This window comes from Phalacrocorax aristotelis, chromosome 4 (assembly GCF_949628215.1).
Source record: "Phalacrocorax aristotelis chromosome 4, bGulAri2.1, whole genome shotgun sequence".
Classification (NCBI taxonomy): Eukaryota; Metazoa; Chordata; class Aves; order Suliformes; family Phalacrocoracidae; genus Phalacrocorax; species Phalacrocorax aristotelis.
Window position 1 is genome coordinate 77,757,067 of NC_134279.1, and position 16,336 is coordinate 77,773,402.

Sequence of the window (16,336 nt, forward strand, 5' to 3'; positions counted from 1 at the left end):
CACTGTTGCAGTCCTGAGATGAACAGGTTGGCACTGTGGATCTGGGCTACTGTTGAGCTTCTCATATTCAGGAGCTACCTAAACAGGAGTCAGAGTTTCTTTGGGATTCACACATAGTTTCTCACTCTATCCTAAAAACAGCTTAGTGCAGATAGTCTGCAGCACCTTGTAGGATGGGGCTCAGAGCAAAGGCAGTGCTGCAAAACAGGCATTCCCAGAACATGTTTATATCCATGGTGTGACTTCAGGCTTACATAGCAGCAGCAAAAGTGTTAATTGTCATGGAAGCGTCACACAAATGTTGTTTCGTTGGGCATATAACGAACAGCTTTGCCTTAGCTCCACCTTTATCCCAGGTTTCAGTCCAAGTTTGTTTTAGCCAGCAGTCCCTGGGTTAGCAGAGCCTCCCCACTGAATAGCAACAGTTCAGGAGAAGGTCTGACAGTCACAGTCTGCCCAATGCTTGGCAGGGAAAAGGGAAGCAATTTTGGTCTTTCCTTTGAAACAGGATATAGCTTTGGCATGTCCTTGTGATCCTACGTTTGCATGGCATATCCCAGGGGCTCCCCACTTCTGTAATACCTTGCATTCAACATGCTTTCTAGACTTTATGGTATTTGGCCTCTTAAGGATGTATCATGCATTTTTACAGAAGGTAAGGCTAAGACGTACTAAAACGATGTGCTTGAGGTGATTTGACAGAAGAAAATAATTTCCTTCGACTCCCATTTACATGTTTTTCTTAACACTAGTACCCACCTTGCCCATATGTTACTACTATCCTTTTGCAAGAGGATTGTATCTGACTGCATGAAAGCCACATCTTTTATACAATTCTTGCCCCCAAAACACAAGGGTATAGTCACTATGCACATCTATGCTAAGCCATGATAATCCATGGCCAGAGAGCAGGACCACAAAACGCAGTTATCAAGTCCTTGCAAGCTTTCATACAAGCAAAGAAACAGCTATTTTCTGGTTCTGGCTCTAAGCCAGGAGCTGAGTAGAGGATACACCTCCTCAGATGAGACCACTCATTCAATATCTACTCATTCTCCAAAAGCAACTAATGCCGCCTCCCATTCACACTTATATAAACATGTCTCCAGAGAATTATACACCAGGTATGTTACATGTAAGCCTTGCACATGAACTTCTAGTCTTCACGAACTTCAGATCACATCTGCTTTCTGTCGGTACCAAAATTACAGGTCACTAGATCCTCCAGACTTCTCAACAATTCAGAACAACAACTGACAAACTGGGCTGCAGATGGACTTTCCCTTCACTGCAGAAGGTGCTGACCAAAAAAAGTATTTCCCTGTCAGGGTGTTAACCGTGTTCACCTAACGTCAGCCTCTTCATGGGAAGCATGCTTCTATTTTGACAGTGAAAATGAAGAGCACAGGCTGTGATGAACAGCATTGCTAACATTGTCACCTGTGCACTGAATGCTATGGAATATATAAAATTCAACAGAGGCCTGAGGCAGACCCTAGTCTTAATCCTGCATTTCCAACCTCCTAAAGGTTCACTAGGCACCACACTAACTGTCTTCATTCCAAGAGGCACCTGTGTGGCTGGTGAATGGGAGATTGGAAGGCATGATCAAAAAAATCAGTAAGCGAATCCCTACCCTCACCTTCTCTCCCCCTCCACACTATGGCTCCTGTTAGCGATGGACGCAGATGAGATGCTAATGAGTCACCATCCGGACCCACACCTTTACCTTTGAAGCTGCCATGACAGCTGCCGTGGCTGCGACGTTCAGCCCCCGCTTCCCAAAGTGAACAAGGGCGTCGTAGCTCCGGTCTTTTGCCTGGACGAGGCAGTCATCGATCTCCTGTCACAGCAGACAACAAAACAAACAAAAAAGCACAAGAAGGACAAGTTCAGAGTGTTCCCAGCAAAAACTCTTGGCAGGGCCAGGTCATCTTTTATGGAGGCAGACATCCTCCACTTCCTCTACCTTGGCTTGAGAGAAGTTCACAGCCAACGTTTGCAAAGGGGAAAGGTTTGTAGGGGAGCAATAACTCTCATTGCAGGCTTTGGAAACTACTCTGCGAATGGAAGATTGGGACCCAAAGACAGGATACACTTGCACAGTGCAACCACCACCAATAGGTCCAATAGGTCCTGGAAGCAGGGCAGACACATCCACCTGGGTGGAATGGACCAGGGTGTGTCAAGAGCCATTTGCAATCTATGGGCTCTACAGACAAATTGGATTGCCCCATAGTTAAAAAGAATCATATTATGACACTGGGGAGCTGCAGCTGTACTGCCCTGGCTCCAGGACTGGTGGTCTTGGAAGTATCTGAGACGCATCTGCACATCACTGCAGTGTCCAGCTTCAACATGCCCATGGAATTGGTAGGTCCAGAGCTTCTGGACTTCAATGAGGCTCAATGTACAGTGAAATTATTATGGAAGTTCCTGCCCTCACCCTCCCTCCCTCAAGACACAGGGGTCCGGATGATGATGCATGACAATAACTTCTAGTACTCAGCTACTGGATGTGCTGGGTTAGCAGGGACGGAAGGCTGCGAGAAGCTGCTGGCTGTTTAGTGATTCCCTCCCTATTCCTATAGATAAGAGGTGGCAACCCAAAATGCACTAGCACTACTTGTGAGAAGCGTAAGCAGAGAGACAGTGGACTGATCCTCGCTGTGCTTCTCGGACAGGATTGAGATACAACTGTTCATGCGCAGTTTGTGGCTAAACAGAGATCTTTCACTTCCATAGTTGCCAGTTTAGTACTTTACATGTTGATATGTGACTGAGAGCTATTCTTGGCCCATGTATCCATACGAGCCAAGTGGATGTGCCTGACAATGTCCCATTCACAGCCACAGGAATCTCCTAGGCAGGCAAATGATCCAAGCTATAATGTCCCCCTCCCTGAAATTTGCATCCTGAATTTGAGCAAGACATTTCTCAAACCAGGACCTCAACATACTACATGCCTTACTTCAGCATGCTATACATCTCCCAGCTGGGCAACTGCTTGCTAAGCCCCTTCCAGACAGGCTCAGCTATTTGTCTCATTGCTGCATAACATTTTAGGCAGTGCTAGGAACAAAGTTAAGGAGCCCTGGCCGCCTGACCCTGTTTCTTTAATTGTTATATCCAGCCACAACACAGCACTCCAGCTATATTAAGCCAGTATGTACAAAGCAGCTCAGGAGGTATTTTTATGCCTCTCCCTCCCAACCTCTCAAGTGCACAATGATGAGTTAATATTTGTGAGTGCGTGGAACAGGTGCCAGTATTAAAAACACAACAACCACAAAGAACAAAAACACCAACCAAAAGGAGATGATCAAATGATAGAGGAAGAGCATCAGCAACATCTAGTCCTTCAATGAAAATGAGTGATACGAAGACTGGAATAAACACACTGTAGATCTGCTCCACCCAGAGAGGACCCAGGCACCCGTGATTACCTTTTCTTTTGAAGACAGCGTTGGATGAACAAATTTCCGGTACAGGAGGCTGGAGCCTTTTGTGTATGGAGACAGGAGCCAAGCTACAAAAGCTATTTTGAGTTCATAGTAGAACGGAAACCTAGAAGAAAAAAAGCTGTTAATGTCTGCTCCCAGTTTAACCACTGCCCTTAATTAGAGATGCTCACCACAGAAAGGGTCTGGCCGGTCTAGCTTAGGACAGCTTTTGCTTACCAAAGAATCCAAAGGCCAAAACACATGCACTCACCTTAACACACATCTCAGCCAGGCATGTGGGTGAATCGTTACTTGGGTATCAGGGCCATTATTTAACGGTCTGAAAGAGACTTGACTGTGTGATAAGAGGAGCTTTCTACCCACAACAAGTACAGGTGCTGCCTTCATAGCATCACCAGTCATTATGAGGGAGCAATCCAGCAAATCAGTATTTCATTGATATATTTATGCACCTTTCATCTCTCCGCTTTTCTGCTTTTAGGAAAACACTTATCTGAAACTGAAATACAAGGATCTTTCTTGTTCAAGCAACATGCCACATAAAGGTGCAGATCCATACCGTGGCTTTCAGGTAGCACTGCAAAACATGCAGGACACAAACTAACAACAGGACATGCTTTAGCTGTAAGAAACCAGGGACTTCTTGAGATTAGATTATCCAGACTCTTTTCTGGAGGACAAAGTCTAGAGCTCAAGGCTGGCCAGCTAGCAGCATCCTCACGCAGGCAAGCATGTTGCTGCCAGCAGCGTGATGAACCAATGCTACCCTTTGCAGGCAGGGACAAGCAAGAGCAGCACAGAGAACCTGTGATGGCCGTGCACCAGTCCAGCTGGGCCCAGACAGACTCCTGATGTGCTAGCACAGCACTGTCACCTAGCCAGCTGGGCCATACAGCATCCAGGTCTGACCCAAAGGGCCTCTGCAATGCTTTGTTCTAGATTTGCCAGGTTGGTCCTACACCTCACTCTCTACCGCATACTTGATTTCACAGGCTGGACAAGCGCTGTGTCATTCCTCCCAAGAGACCCACATAATACACCCTCCAGAAAAACAAAGCTCCAGATGAACACAGTGGAGGTAGATCTGCATGCAAATTAGATAGAGAGACAATAACGTCTTTTATCTCCTTTTCAACAGATCTGACATCTTGCCAAGTACCCCCAATTCCCTTTGTCTGGACAACTCACTAGAGGCATGCAGTGCTACGCAAGAACAGGCTTTAGGTGAGGGCCATGCACTAGAGTTAGATTTTCATCCTGAAATCTGCTGACCTCACTGGTCTGTTTCTGCCTCATCCCTAGATTCTGGGTATTTACTGTAGGACACAGCTAGGTAAGTCTAGAACTATGCCTGTAGCTAAAGTTTACATAATGATCTCTGCAAGCATCCAACTTGGCAATCAGCTGTGCGCCTCTCTGACAGAAAGGGGACTGAGACTCCTGTAATGATGTGTCACTAATGAGATACCACTGAGCAGTTCTGTCTTCTTTCTTGCTTTCCCTGTGACAGCACTGAGAAAGGAAGCCTGGCTCAACCAGACAAAACACCTCTATGTACCTGAAGCTGCTAACCCCGTGTTCAAGAGGCAGTGCACCTTTGTGACCCTTTTTTCCCCTTTGTAAACATTTCCATTTCATTCTATCTCATGCCAAAGACCCTCTCCCATCTGGTGCTCACCAGCAAAGAAAGATATCTGTGAACGTCTCTGCTGTCGTGAAGAGCGCAAATATGATCCAGTACATCATCCATTTGACCTGGTAAACAAAAACAATAGCCGGTTCATTTTTCCCCAAGGGCCTTGAACTACCTCTTAGAGGCATAACTGCACAGAATAACTCAGAAAAAAAAAAAGATTCTTTTCTCCCGCCCTTTTATTTAACAATTACTACAGACTTGAAGATGCCAGAGCTCCCCCCGCCTCAGCACATAACACAAGTCAGATTTCCACACAAGCCCTTGGGAAGGAAGATTGTGGCCTTTAGGACTGCTCTCATGAAGAGAAGAACATCCTGACTCTGTCCCTACAGAGGAAGCTCCACTGGCCAGCAGAGGACCACAGCCCTATCACAGGGCATTCAAACTCTCACTTGGCTCATCTTAATAGCAAAGGTACGGTGTTGGCCAAACTGCAATTAAGACAAAATGTCATTACTTACATAATATCTACAGGCAGGGGAAATTAGCCAGGAAGAGATGAAGAGGTAACTGCCCATCCCATGAGCGAGGGCTCAGGAGCACAATCAACTCACTGCAATTTATTGAATTAGTGTGCATTACTTGAGTGGTGGTGCCTCCTCACATCCACACCCTGAGCCCGCTGCAGTGACAAGGGCAAGTCCATTAGCTTAAAACCCTTACCTGGGGCTTACGTGAGAGCATTTACCTCGCGTTAGTAGTGAAAGCATGTGCTGTGTTGTCACTGTGTTCAACTATGATAACTCCACTGTGGGGTGGACTGCTTCGTGGGTGATCTATGGATGGTCTCCTTTGCGGTGATAGCGACTGACACAGAAAAGTCTTTGGGGACCATGGCTTGGTCAGGGAAACTAGTATCTCAAGTAGTTCAGGAATGTGGGGATTTTTGTCACTGAGCACTAAAAGGCATTTAAAAGCACAGCTAAACTATTGTGTTGTATGCAGTATTGGTTCTTCTGCACAGAAACAACATATTTGTCACATGCCATCAGCACTTCCAGTGATTTTTATCAAGAGATGTGGTGCTCCTCTTCTGCATCACTGTCACCACAGACACGATGTAAGGAATAATTTCCAAGTACTGGACATGAGAGAGAAGCCTTTTATTCCCCCTCATTTTTTTTCCATTGGAGAATTGTAAAACAAAGTTCAAACGGCTTTAAGAATCCGTTTCTCCAAAAGAAAAGAGATGGTAAGGCAACAGTTGGTAATTTAACGGAAAATTGTCGTCTAATTAGCTGTGTTTGAAAATGGAGGTCCCTAAGCAGCTTTGCTGGAATGTCAGAAAGCTTAAGGAAGTAAAATCCATTAAAATCCATGACCTAGAGAATTAGACCGTGTTACCTAAGGCTGGGATAATTGCAATAGAATAAGGGAAGGCTGGAAAGAAGGCAGTAAAAGAGGGATACCTATACCAGGTGCTGCTCTGGGGAAGGGAGGATGGAGGTGGCAATAAATCTGGGTCTCACCAGCTCCAAAATGGCTTGCTCCATCTTGTTCCCGAAGCAGTGGGGACAGGGCCTGTAGTGTCTCTCCATCTCCCTGCAGGTACTGAAATTATGCCCCGAGCACCCATCACCCAGCTATATAACTGATCCCCTGGGATTTATATGTATATTTATATTTAGTGTCACAGCAGTAGAATGGCACTGCTAAATGCCTGAGACCATTGTGTTCCCAGGGCAGTTTTTGCCAGACTTTCTACATAACTGCGACTCCCTCAAAGCCTGACTGCCAGCACTGTTCTGTCAGTTAGACTTTACTGCCAGCAAAACTTTTAAAAGCAAACCAAGACCTGGCGCAGATGGGCTTGGATCAGCCTAAAGCACCATTTATCAAAATGACTATTACCAAGCAGAATAAAAATAAACTACAGTGATAAAAGTTTTGACTAATAAATGAAGGTTTGTATTGTGTCATTGTGAATAACTACTCTTTTTTCCTTTTTTTTTTTTTTTTTTTTTTTTTAAAATCAGACCCTAATGGACTTATTGCCACAACCGGTATGTTAAACTGAAAAACAATTTTAAGTACAAACCAGGTCTTAGATCAGCTGTTCCCACATTTGGGTCCTGACCCTATTTGTCTGATGCAAGTTCCTCTTTTGCAACTGAGTTTACAACAGGAATGGGACCCTTCAACAAAATATTTTCCAGAAAAGGACTATGCAAATGCTAAGTATCAGTGGCAGACATTGCTTGGGGATGCTAGCGCACGTCTTTGGCGTTTCCAAGCAAAGGGTGTACAAACCTTGAGAAGCACAGCTGTCCAAGGATGCAGTGACATTGTGCCTTAAGTATCTGCTGTGTTCTGTAACACTTATGAGTCTCAAAATATCCAAAGCCATTGTCTGAAGAGGGGAACTGATAGAAAGGAAAAGTCTTAGCAGCCACACTGAGTCCCAGTTTGAGCTTGCGCTAAGGACTTAATGGGATAGCCATCTATGCTGTCACCCAGAGGAGAAAATGGGCTTGTTATCCCTGGGATCTTGAGAGGATTGAAAAGTCGAGATCTGGAGGCTGAGCTGGTTTCAGTGAAATTAACAGAGCTCAAGTTGTGAAGGGCACTACAAATCCTACAGGACCCCAACAGCATCCAAGTGGTTTTGATTCTCCCACGTTTCACTTTCGCTGGTGGCTCCATATGCCTTTGGACATGGGGCCCAGGGAACATTTTTCAGCAAAAGGTTGCCAGACCTGCCTGTTAATAGGTTGCTCCACAAGGAAGGGTGTTTCTATCTGACGATTCAGTCCTATGCGCTTCGAGCTGCCTCCTCTGATCCTTGTTTTGAATGAGCAGCTAAAGCTTCAAGGCTTTCTGAAAAGGCTTTGATTTATTATGCTCTTCAGAAACAAAGGAAAACATGCAACACAGTGGATGCCAAACACCTTTTAAGTTGGCCATATATAGCTCACGCCACCAGAGAAATAGCACACATTTGTCAAAGAGCACATCAACTCTGCAGAGGAGCCAGAACAAAAAACCCAAGTCTCCTTATTCGAGACTTGTGCCTAGCAATCAGCCAGTCTACCTTTAGGCCAGCCTTCACCTTGCACTGGTTTACGAGCTTTCCCAGAATACAGGCAACACCTTTACAGTGTGACGAGGAGCAATCTTAGAACAAACCCTGCAGCACAGCCACAAACCTCATTACTCACATATTCTTTGATGTCCTTTGATTTCACGGCTTTGTAAGAATAATATGCGGGGTAAAGAGTGCCAAATATAAGCCTGGAAAACAAACAAACAAACAATTAATAGATTAAATTGATTTCCTGTCACAGAGGAAGATTTTTTCCCGTCTGTTAAATGTGTTTCTTGCACTAGCAAAAAGCATTAGGATTTGATTTAAGCTTGAGTGCACTAAGTACAGTACTGAAATGATTTTGCATCGCTGAATTCAGAGAATTTATTGCCAGTGACATGAATGAAGAGCAGGGATTCAGGTTAACTTTCCTTTTGCAATGGGTTCCATAGCTGTACCTTATGAGTGACACACAAAATTAGTTACACAGTACAAGAAGGACACTGAAGTGCTGGAACGTGTCCAGATAAGGGCAACGAAGCTGGGGAAGGGTCTGGAGAGCAGGTCTGATGAGGAGCGGCTGAAGAAACTGGGGATGTTTAGCCTGGAGGAGAGGAGGCTGAGGGGAGACCTTATTGCTGTAGCTGAAAGGAGGTTGCAGTGAGGTGGGGGTTGGTCTCTTCTCCCAGGTGGCAAATGATAGGATGAGAGGAAATGGCCTCAAGCTGTGTCAGGGGAGGTTTAGGTTGGGTATTAGGAAAACGTCTTTACTGCAAGAGTGGTCAGGCATTGGCACAGGCTGCGCAGAGAGGTGGGGGAGTCACCATCCCTGGGGGTATTCAAAAAACGTGTATAGGTGGAACTTCAGAGGCCTGGGGGTGTTGGGTTGATGGTTGGACTTGATGATGTCAGAGGTCTTTTCCAACCTTAATGGTTCTATGAAAACCAAACAAACCAACCAACAACCAAAAAAGACCACTGCACTTTTAAAAGAAAATTAAAAACCTGACTTCAGAATAAACTACTGTGATACCAGAGATATGGAGCATTGCTTTCAGAGGCACGACAAAATGAGAATTTTTGTCTAAAAACCCTTCTACCTCTTTTCAATACTCTGAAAAGCTGGCAGAGGATAAAGCAGCATCCAAGTTCTACTGGCACAAGCGTTTGAATGCTGGGGCCTTATCCTACATTAAATCTGCCAAAGGGAAGAGCCCTGCACTGTTTGGTAAAGTCATTTTGGGCTCACCAAATGAGGAAGAATTTGCCTACCAAGATATGCCAACAGGATCAGGCCTGAAAATCCCAGCTCTGTTGTTCTTTCAGACAGTTTCCTTTCAAGACTGAAAGGGATGCTGTCAGCTTCAAGATTTCATGCAAGAAAGAAATAAGGATCCGTAAGTTAAAAATAGCACTACTGAGAAAAAAAGGTTGAGAATTTTTGTACTAACTCCTCTCCGCATCACTGCGTAGCCACTTATTCACTTTGACTGAAACCTCAGCAGGGCAAAGTGGTTTTGACAAGCCTATGCTTATGTCCAGAATAATCAATTTTATTCAATGCAGTAGGATGATGCTGCAAAGTCTGAATTTAATAGACTGCAAGGGAATGTTTATTGCCTGGCAACTACCCTTCTTCCCACTCGAGCTTTTGCTTTAAATTCACACAGCTGCTTCTGCTGCTCTTGGGAATGGGAATGATCAATGTTTCAATCCCTAATTGTGGAGCCACATGGACCCACAGTCGTCTTTTCCATCCTGCCAGTAGCAACTGTGTGCCATGGGACTCATAATTACAGTTGAGTCCATTACGTGCATAAGACATTAAAAATTAACACTCTGGGATATGGTGTGCCATCATACTTCCCATAGTTCAAGAAGGTATTTGTGAAAGAATGGGGTGAGCCAGCACACATCTTGATTTCCAAAGCAGTGACTGGAGACAATGTGCCTGCTATTCATGATGCTTACTGTAGCATAGCTTAGTAAAACCTGAGGCACAATGCAGACTTCAGAAAAGCAGCTACTGAGGGAAGAGATTCAGTATTTTACAGAAGCTTCACATTGGCTTCAAAAAGCTTTGCTGGAAACAGTCAGCTCTGAACCTATTTCACCCCACAGGGGCTGTGCTATGTGCAGGGATTAGATATAATTGCTCAGAAAGATTCTGGGAAACCAAACACATTTTTGTCCCTTGTAATACCTTAACAAACAGCAACACTGGTTAAAGCAAGGAAGAACACAGAGACAATAGCTTGATCCTGTTCTCGCTGAAGCTAACAACAAATATTCCCTCTGAGTTCAGTGGTAGCAGGACCTAATCCAACAAAGGTAGAGCTCACAAAAGGAAGAAAGCTCCACAATATCCAGAAACTAACAGCTGTGCACATGAATAATATTTTTGGCTCTACTTATAAAAAGTACCGCAGTTCTGTCCTTCCTTCTTGGCCCAGGCTGGGTGCTATCTCACACTTTTATTTCCTGCAAATAACCACTGAATGATTGATATTTTTTTCCATAGTTTGTGCTGATAACAAAAGTAACTGGATCCTAAAGAAGCAAGAAGTTTACAGGATCGCTAGAAAATAATTAGTTGCAGACAATAAACACTTGGAAAAAAATCCTGTGAGGAAAGGAAACTGTGCAACGCTTTTGCAAATGCAGAGCAAATGACAGTTAATAAGGTGATGTGCTCTCCCTAAATTGGAGATTGAGAGTTTCACTGATTTGCCTTGTAGTGTGTTGTGTGCATATATGGACATTTATTACTGCTATGGTTTAACAGACTGAAAACTGGTTTAAGGAATGTTGGATCCCAGTCGTGTCACTGCTGTGGCTTATTATGTGGCTTGGAGTCACTTAACCTTTGGGTACACCCTACAAATGGCAGACAGAAGATGTTCAGGCATTTCTGTAAAGCATATTCAGGGTTTTGGAGACAAATACCTGCACATAGGCATATTCTAAAACGTCTCTTGTTACTGTCTTCACTGGGCTTTGGATCAGGCTTGAGGACAACTGATTTAATTCAAACATACACGTCAATCCTCTATCTCTTTCCTCTGTTCCTCTCCCCCACTGAAGAAAATACTGCTCTCTTCCCCTTCATCCCCACGCTCCCTGTGTAATTACAGTTATCACTGATTCCTGCCTTCCTTCACCCCCATGCTCAGACTGTTGCCAAATCACTCCTTCTGCACGCTATACACAAAACCAAGGCTGATTCTTTGTCCTTCTGCCCAAGCCACTAAGTCATTCCTTGTCTAAGCCTCCTTTTCAGCCTCCTTTGCATGGTTTCTACCCTACCTGAATGCACCAGTGTTTAAACCTCTTTCCCCCTGCCCTCACCTCCCCGCCCCTTGCCTACCAAGATGAATCTTTGCTTTCCATATCTGAAAAATGTTGCTCCTAACTACTGTTGTTTTGGCCTTTTATCACTGGCCACCTCAGTCCCTTCTTTCCTTCAATGACTATAGTGCCACCATCTTCTTACTCTGCTGTTCCTTGTATGTCTTCCCTCCCACAACTGCCAGCTGACCTGGGAACCACACACACGATGATTCCTTCCGTGGTCCATGCATTGACTGCCTGACTGGTGCCTGCCAGCTGGCAAGCCAAATTAACGACCTACCTATGGAGTTAACACTGCAGCTTTTACCTCCTGGCAGACACTGCTATGAGACAATCTCTTATCCAGCAGCTAATTCTTATAAATAATGCAGAAACTTAATATTTGAGACCTCTCTGACCCATCTATTTCATCCACAATCACTTTGCAGATCCAAAAGTCAGCAGCAGTGGAAAAATAGACTGCTTAAGCCTCACTTCCTTAGGAAACCAGGCTACAAATGCAGAGTCAACCCACTCCCCACCCATTTCCATCTTTCAAAGCTCCTTTGAATGAGTTATGTACCCTGGAAAGCCTTGGCTCTTTTGCCCTCTGTGCAAAAGCAGAAGCAAGACATCCTGATCAGCAAACCAGGGGCTCCCAGAGCTTGATGTAGTTGCTACTTTTAAAGCTATAGAGATGTGTTCCTACAGCCCAGGCTAAAACAAACACATACCCTCAGAGTACAGAGAAAGGCAAGAAGTAGTGACATTCCTCAGCAAGTTAGGAGAACCTCACTTGCAGCACTAAACAAATAACCACAACAGTCTAACAATTCTTGCACTACTCCATGCTGGAGGTCCACCTCAATTACAATTGCCTAGAAAAAGGACAAAACAGCAGCTGTAAAGAAATCACTGAAGAGTCAACTAATTGTGCAACAGGAGGCAAAAATCTAAGTAAAAGGTTAGTCTTCCTAAAGAACAGGATAAGGATTAATGCTGGAAATCTTATAATCCTATTAGGCACAGCAGCAGCAGCAATCCCCAATCTGGACCACTATGTGCGCTTCTGGTCATTCTTTGTAAAAAGGGACACGGCAGAGGCAGAAGGGGAAGGAGAAGGGCAGGGGAAGTGTGTGGATGCACACTGGGGAAGAGAGCAACTGTAAATGCTGTAATTGTTTCTTTTGCAGCAAAGACAAATAACTGAGGTTATTTGCTCCTACTCCCGATGCAGTACAAGGGAATGTTCAACTGAATCAAGAGAACGAAGTCAAAAAGGAGGGGAAAAACCCTCTCTATCACCAGGAGTTAATCTTTGGAACTTAGTAACTGTATTTATATGATCATATTACATAGGTTTTAGGGATTGGTTTTCAGTATTAAAGTTTACCACTAAACAAGACAGGAAAGCATGAAGCTTCCCATGTTGTGGGGTTATCTGATTACCAGGGGAGTATTAAAGGAACTGAACTGTTGCCTCTTCTTTAGCAATCTCTGTCGTATTCCAGGGGAGCAGCTGCACCATCACCAAACTTCCTTCTGTCTCCACTTACCAGTACAGCCACAGCCAGCCCTGGCTATTATATCCTTCTACTCCTTCTCCAAATCTGCCAGCGCAGTGATCTGACCAGCGCAGAGCACAGGCTAACCCAGATGTGACAACATCCCTCAGCATCCAGGTTACAGCCTGGGGATCAGCCTCATAGCTGGTACCAGGACCTGGGATGGCCCCACATGACACCTTGAGTTCCGATGATTTGGTGATGCTATTTCCCTCAGGAGGGGCCTGGTCCTACAGCCATTTACCTGTAAAATTAACTCTCACTTTCTGTACAGTACCCACTGAAATAAATGGAAAGATTCTCAGCGATTCTCAGGAGTACTGGCCAGGACTCAGGTTACCTCCAGAAGTGCCTGCACACAGGTATTTTCTGGATGGTAACTTACTGTTACAAACATACCAGCATGGTGCTGTCCACATCCCAAGCCATCCAAGTTTTGCTCATCTAGTTACCATGCCACCAGTGATGTTTGGGCTGCCCAAATATTTAGATCATATTACTACAGCACAAATAGAACAGCCCTTATTTTGCCCGTAAAAAACTAGTGTTTACATATCAGCGGCACACAGCAGCCAAGACGGCCAACTTCTGCTCAAACACAGCAATGGACACGTTTAAGAATCACTGAAATATTCCCTATTCCCTCAACATATTCACTGGCTAGTGCGTGCTTCTTATGCATGGAATGGCAGCTGAGCTGTCACCATGCCAGTATTCCTTGCTGAAACTGCCAAGGAGGGTGCCAATAGGTTTGCATTCCTTATTATCAGTCCTAATTAATGTTCACACAGTGCCACAGACTAAAAATAAATAGCACTGTCTTTGCACCAAAGGTTCCCAGTTTAAATCCAACAGCTGGGGATGTGAAAATAAGCAGCACACAAGGTCAGGGAAAGGGTTAATGTGAGCCCCTTGATGGGTCAAATGCCCGATATCCAAGAAGGGACTGGGGCGGAGGAAGCACCAGCTGCAGAGGAGGCTGCAGGATGGTATTCCCTGGTGCATGGTGCCTCAGTTGCAAAAACATCCCCCCAGGAAAGCACTGGGCTCTAACACCCTGAGACAGATCAGGCTCACTTCAAACTCCATTTGCAACTTAAATCAAACATCCTTGTGGGGTTGGTTCAGTGCTGCCGAGGACAACCGCAACCATGCAGCTGTGCCCACGTCACTTGGCCAGTTGTGCTGGTATTAACAAGGTGTAAAGCTCCAGTTGAACAGTTGCTCAGCATATCCCTCAGCTTTAGGAAACTTTCCTCCCAACCTCCTCAGTAGGTGACCTCCTTAGCTCTGGCTGCTGAGACCTTGTCCTCATGAGCACTTCTGAAGCATTTTGCACACCCATGGCACCGAGGAAACAGAGGGCAGGCCCAGGAGAACTCGGTGTCTAACACAAAGATGTTCCGCTTTCCATCGAGATCCACCTCTGACTTCTCAGCGAGGCTACTACAGAAGCAAACTGCAGACTTTGTTTTGGTTAATGTAACCTAATGGCTGATGAAACTCAATCACTCCTTTTGGTATAACTGCAGGGTAAAGGGACGGCCGACTGTCCTTCCAGCAGAAATAGCAAGAGTAAGGGCTGTCCTTGATGCTTCTAATTTAAGCAGTCTTGATCTTCCCAAGGCAGCACATACTCCTTTCCACTTGACACCACCTTTTTTTTCCTCCCCTCAGCCAGGGCACTCCTCACATGGGAGCTGGAAGACAGCCAGGCACAAACAGGTGAAGAGACATGGCCGGGGGGAACAGGTGGAGGAAGTGGTCTTGACCAGCCTGGAGCTATCACACAACTATTATGTTTACTCACATTGAGATCCTAGATCCAGACTTGTCTAAAGAAGAAAACATGACTTGCTTTTCCTTACTTCTTGTAACAGGAAGTAGACAGAAATGCTAAAATACCAATACTACTGATGGAGAGACCTTGTGAAACATTGAGATTGTCCAGATAATGCACTTGATGACTATTAAAACCACCAGCAGTGAAGGGTCTCACAGGGTTGACTTTTACACTGACACCCTTGAGTTTCATATGTAAAGCCCAACCAAGATTAAGCAGGTACTTCACCCTTCCCAAGGTTATTGTTCCACGCCATCTTCAAACTCAGGCAAAAGTGCATCAGTTTACACATAAGCTAACACTTACGAGTGTTTTGTTTTGGGTTTGTTGGGGTTTTTTTGGTATAGTCCTTCAGAACAGAAAAGGCCGGTGTGGCTGCTACAAAAATACCCCACGGCTCCACAGTTATTTTAGGAAGCAAATTTAGTGCAGGTAGATGGCTTACTAAGCTGGGCTGTTCTACTTCATGCTGTGTTCAGTGGAGCTGCCTGGCCTAGCAGAGGTGGGCTGCTGATGAGCAAGGGGAATTTCTTTGCCCTCAAGGCAATGCTTTGAAGGAAGGATCTGCATGGAGAGTGTGTGGGGCTGGTTTGGGCCCCCAACCCATCGGTAAGAAGCTGCGGGTTGATAGGAACGCAGCGCCTGGCACACGCCACGAGGCTCGAGCAGCTGCCTGCAAGAGATAGTGTTTCATGGGCCTCGTCGGAGGCATTTGCCCTGTCGCTGCTGCTCCTCCCCTCCCTGCGCTTCAGCTCAGCAGGGCGGCAGGAGAAAGCCGTCCAGGGCACTCAGCATTCTCCCAGCACTGGCACAGCCCACTGCATCATTCAGACCCTCCTGGGGGAGAACAAATAATTCATCAAAGTATGATACTGAAGGGAATAAAATCTGTGCCTTTTAGAGAAGAAAACATGCTCTGCTATGTGACGGGGTCAGATCTTCACCCAGCTTCACTGCTCCAAAAAGCCAGGGCTTAGCATCTGTGTGCCCCTGATGTTTTTCCCCTATCCAGTACTGACCATATAGTTCCTGCTTTGAGAGCCCTGTCTTTTTCCAGGAAAAAATAAATGGTGATTTGAAAACTAAATGGTATGTTTTAGATGGGAAGGGCTGCTTTTCCTGACTCTGGAGAAGGGGTTGTTTATGTGGAAAAGGGATTTTTTAGAAGCACTGACATTATATTCCAGAGATGACAGATGGTTTAAAATCTGTATTGTGAGTTAGCCTACAGATTTACGGTAGGCTCAGGATACAAAAAGGAACAGAAAGAGACGTATAACCCAACCAAATTTCTAGGCTAAAAATGGTATAAAAATGGACTGCATATCAACAAAGCAGCTCTGCATTATTTTCATATAAAACCACAAAGATCATGCTGCAAGTATTATTTTGGAGTTATTTTAACTGACGCTA

At 45.0% G+C, this 16,336-nt stretch overlaps 1 protein-coding gene across 9 annotated transcripts in view; it reads right to left on the reverse strand.

The window, feature by feature from the left end:
* REEP1 (receptor accessory protein 1) overlaps positions 1-16,336 on the reverse strand; it is a 68,716-nt gene that overhangs the window by 33,030 nt on the left and 19,350 nt on the right. For all 9 annotated transcript variants that reach the window (XM_075092149.1, XM_075092142.1, XM_075092140.1 and 6 more), the window contains exons 2-5: positions 8,319-8,391; positions 5,143-5,219; positions 3,447-3,567; positions 1,730-1,843 (exon numbers count right to left, since the gene is read on the reverse strand). In XM_075092149.1, coding sequence (XP_074948250.1) covers positions 1,730-1,843; positions 3,447-3,567; positions 5,143-5,219; positions 8,319-8,391 — 385 coding nt within the window. The remainder of the gene's footprint in view (positions 1-1,729; positions 1,844-3,446; positions 3,568-5,142; positions 5,220-8,318; positions 8,392-16,336) is intronic.